Source organism: Bemisia tabaci, chromosome 2 (assembly GCF_918797505.1).
Source record: "Bemisia tabaci chromosome 2, PGI_BMITA_v3".
NCBI lineage: Eukaryota > Metazoa > Arthropoda > Insecta > Hemiptera > Aleyrodidae > Bemisia > Bemisia tabaci.
Genome location: NC_092794.1, coordinates 58,839,455 through 58,844,204, shown reverse-complemented (window position 1 = coordinate 58,844,204; position 4,750 = coordinate 58,839,455). Strand labels below are relative to the sequence as shown.

General features: G+C 34.9%; 1 protein-coding gene across 1 annotated transcript; it reads right to left on the bottom strand.

Annotated features, from left to right (window-relative positions):
• Nucleotides 1–510: 510 nt before the first annotated feature.
• On the bottom strand, nucleotides 511–4,615 carry Pfdn4 (prefoldin subunit 4). The gene is made up of 4 exons (XM_019040830.2): nucleotides 4,430–4,615; nucleotides 3,013–3,117; nucleotides 1,749–1,865; nucleotides 511–965 (listed from the first exon to the last, which is right to left on the bottom strand). Exons 1-4 carry the CDS (start codon nucleotides 4,466–4,468, stop codon nucleotides 813–815), a joined length of 414 nt encoding a protein of 137 aa, XP_018896375.1. The 5' UTR covers nucleotides 4,469–4,615; the 3' UTR covers nucleotides 511–812.
• Between the last annotated feature and the right edge of the window lie 135 nt (nucleotides 4,616–4,750).

The following is a 4,750-nucleotide window of genomic DNA, read 5'->3' as shown; positions in this document are numbered from 1 at the left end:
TGACTAATGTAAAATTTGATATTTTGGCAAGATGAAATGAAAATCAACAGAAGTAGAATAAGCGAATTTTCTTATGAAGAGGTGTAGGTACAATTTTTGGCACATTCACTATATCCGTAAAATTTAAAGTCTTCATAGATTTCTTAAAGGAAACAAGTATCGCAGTGCTTAATTTCTCATCCTATCAAATTAAAAGCAAATTGAAAAGCTTCAGATTTGTTAATTGATGATTTCTGGAATTTTTCAAATTAACATACTTTCTATAAAACTTTTTTGTAAGTTTCTATATTAATGCCCCATTGAAACTCGAAATTTTTTACTCTGGATCCTCCAATAACTAAAAGAAAATGTCAAAGCACATCTGTGCAGATAAGTCAGTCCTTTAATTATTAATCCTTCCAACTTATAAAGCTTTCCTTCAAGTAACAGAATGAATTTTACTTTCGGGTAAATCTAATTCACTACATACCTTAAGTTTAGATGGGTGGGGGAGAAAAAAAAACCTTAGAAGACTTGTTAAGTTGTTATAATTATTCAATTCTTTTTCTGTTACACTGCAACTTAAAAAGGAATTGTACTTTGTGAAAAATAAATTAAATAACAAATTCTTAGGAGGTTAGAAAGTTAATTAAAAACTTAGGATGCATTGTTAACTGCATCTCTGATAGAAATTGGATGAGCACGGATAAGAAAAAGTGAAGAAAAAAATCCACCAGGAAGGAATCTTTGATTTCCGATAGGCAGGAGTAATTACTTCCTCTATGATGATCACAGGATTCTATGTATTCATGTAGTCATAATTCATGATCAATTCAATCTTCATCTGCCTCTAAGTGAATGTGATTTCCAAACCTAGCTTTCAGGGTCACTTTCAGCTCTGACATGATATCTACGATTTCAGCGCTTCGTTTTTCAATATCCTTTATACTGGCATCGATCTGGGATTTGGTTTCTTCCAACAGACTCTGAAATCAAACATTTGAAATAAATATGAATTCACATTCCTTGAGTTGATTTCAGTCGAGATAGAAGTTTTCTGGTAGGAATGTGTGGTCAGTTAAAGCAAGGAATTAGGCAGTAATTGTACAAGTCAAGTTTATACCTGGTGGGTGTGGGCAATTAGTAAGTGAATCCATGGAACGTTAATAAACTGGATATTCGTAATCTATTGCATACTTTTTGAAGATTTCATTTCATTTGAGCAAATAAATTTGCGAACAAATCTAAATAGTGAGAGTCTCTAGGCTAATCACTGAGATTTTAAGTCAGCACAAGACACTTGAGTAGGTATATACAATATATTGCATGCCACAGAAAGGGCTTTATTATTTTGCCTTTTGAGCTACATCCTAATTTTAGTAAACAGCCTCCAAAGACACATACTTAAAACTTAATGGTCTCATTCTGCATTTTGGTGGGGAATGACTTCATCAGGAATCAAAAAAATTTCAGAAAAATCTAAAGCACCAGCCAATTTACTTTAAATTCATTTATTTTTTTAAATCCTCCTGTTTTCATCCTCTTTGTGTTATTTCAGCAAGACCAATCCATTGCTTGGATGTAAAGCCATAGTTGGACATTGCTAGCGGCTGAGGCGATAACTTTTTCTAATTTTTTTCATTCATTTGAGTACTTTTCCATACAAGAATAGGTGGCATTGTCCAATTGTAAAGTAAAATGTTTATAGCAAAAACAGATGAAATCTGTTTTCTGCAACATTGTAAAAAATGAGTTAAGCCCATGCTAACCTGAGTGCTTGGCATATCTTGATGAATAAATATGTCTCCCATCAAAAAGGGCACTTTGGTGTCATCATCTGCTAATTCTAGTTCTTCAACAGCATCCTTTATGTTCTGTAGTTCATTCTGAAAGGGAAAACCAAAAATGAGCTATTTACTGGGATGAAGTAGAAGAAAACGATTTGTAATTAGAAGGGTGTTTCCTTCCTACAAAATATGAGTGATTTGAGCACAAGTGCTCATTATTCCATACTGTCCATGGTACTTGAACTGAATGTTTAAAATACTCAATATTAAGCTTCAAGTGTATTCTTACATTCTTTGTCTGCAAAAATTATTTCTCCAAATTGTCTCATCTTCTCACTTCAACCACCATTTTCTCACCTTGACACCATTTCAATATACTTCTTAGTGCAGTTTTTTTGGATATATTTTTCTGCTATTCAATAATTGCCAACTTCCATCGCAACTTGCTTGATAAATGAGAGGAAAATGTCTTCAAATACCTCCGCTGTGAACGTTCTTCATACGTCATGTACTTAATGGAGTAGTTGAGTTAGATTTATTTTTTTGCCAAAGCTTTCCAAAAAAATTTCCATGTGAGAAGTCACCTCTGCCTCATGTTTTGCCAGGAAGATCTGAAGGTTCTGAAGGTAAATCTTCACTAGCAGTTCAGGAAGGATTTAGCATGAGGCGCTGCTAAAATCTGATTCCAAAATTAGCGATTATTTTAATGATATGACTGATCTTTATGTAAGAATCTGACACTTAATATTTTAGCAGCGTACCTCTAGAGTGGATAGAATATAAACAAAGTTTTGTAAGTTCAATAGTTGAGGCTATAGAAATAGATCCCAGTTTTTCTAATGGACTCTTACAGGTGCATACAATATATTTCTTATAGCACATGATGTAAGAGAAATATCTGCTATAGCCAAGAGCGATTACTAATCATCGATAGATCAAGGTCATTTCACTTCCTCTCCTCTTTTCTGGAATCAACTTCCGGAGCTTCAGAGATGATGCTTCCTTACTCTTTTTGGTGTCAATGGGAAGAATGAGGTTCAATCTACAACTTGCACCTTTTTAATTTAAACAGAGTTCTGTGATTTTTGAATCAACTTACAAGAATTCCGAGTAAGCTGTACAAACTCCAACAGCAAAATCTCAAAAATTATGAGACAGCAGGAGCACCTTCTGACCAGAAAAAATGTGTAACTACAAAAGCTGAATATCACTGATCTTAATGAAAGAAGTTAAAGATAAAACTTACATTTTTAATTTTGAGCTCATCTTTAAGATCTTCTAATTTTGCATTCAAGTTTGCAAATCTGTTTATTTTCTGCTGATCTTCATACGAAATGTGAACATCTGAATCCTGGAAAATTAGAAAAAAATGACTGATCATATTTTCAAGTATATATTGATGACCAACCAACCTTTAATTGGTGGGTAATAATTTTGACTGACCAATTAAAAAACTTTGTACTAGTACAATTAGGTCTTCTCACAATGTTCAACTAGGACCAATGACAGAAAAGACTGAACAGATCCCTGCACATAAAATGAAAATGTTTTTTTACTGGCTAAATTTCACTCTCATTTGGTAAGATGTTCTTCATGGCCTTATGAACTTTCAAAATACATCTCTGGGCAGAAATTTCAAGAAATAAGCGGGGCTGAAGCATAAATGTTCAAACACTTTCACACAAATTATCCAGTTGAGATGTTACAACACCAGATAAAAGATTGAATAGGGCTCGGACATTTGTCCGACTATCATACTTTAGGTGCAGGGTCCTTTCTCCTTAGTGTTTGTAACCCATTTATTAATCAATATTCATCTAATGTTCTAGGTATTTGAAGATTCACTACGTTGCTCTCATATTTATACTTCCTGGTACTTAGTCATGCGCAAAATGGCACAACTGGCAATCAACATGCTCAAAATACAATGATATTACAACACTGACACACTGTCAGTGCGGTATTCGGACCAGGGTTACGAGAGGCAGTAGCCACCCCCATGAATAAATGTATGTTGACCACCATACCAAAAGCGGTCTGTAAAGGAGAGCGGCACTACATGCAAAGACACATATAGAAATTGAACGGAAGATGTATGTTGCTAAAGTCTCTGGTTTGCTCTCTAGAGGAGAGTTTCGCAGGATTAATCGTAGACGCATTGCGATTCCCTGTGTTGTTGTCACTATCCTCTAGATTCTGCATCATTTTCTTGCATTAAGTAGACAAAATCTTCTGTATTTCTCAACTTTTAAGACTTTCACAAAAATAAAAGAACAGCAGACCCAGAACCTGATCATGTTGCTTTGAGAAAAAAGACGCCAAGTGAAGAGGAAGTAAGCATAATCTCACTTCTACGTCACTCTCTATAGTCTCCAATTTCAAGAGATCTAAAACAGTTCGGAGACTGATGTAGCAAGTCTCCGGGTAATTTCTTGGGACTCTAACAACAGTTGTTGTTGTCTCTCGGTAATGCCAGAGAGCTCTTTAGAGACTTTAGCAACGTAACTTCTACCATCGATTGAAAAAATTTATCTGTCTAGAACCATTTTAGCAGAGAAAAACGGTGCATTTTAATGTAAATTTTGGCTTACAGTGCATATGGTCTACATGTGGTGCAGCTACAATTCACGAGGTATGAAGTTACCAGAGGAAAATTTTCTTACCGGCTTAAAACTTCCGACAGTTCCTCCCGCAGATGACATGATGGTCGCTTGGTAAAATGATAAAACTGAAATCCAAATTTTATTAAAAAATCATCAAAATGAAGCAAAAGAAACGAAGGGAAAGAGACAATTCCAATTCTTTGTGGTACTAATTAATGTAAACAAATATCTAACCTCAAAAGGTGCATTGTTTTCATTGACATATTGCCCAAAATGACGTAACAAGGTGGCTGCCAAAATTCTTCAGACCCCCCCCCCCCCCCCATGAATTTCCAAAGAGAAAATCGAAAATTCGGTTGGCTCGTTTTTGTTGTAGCATGG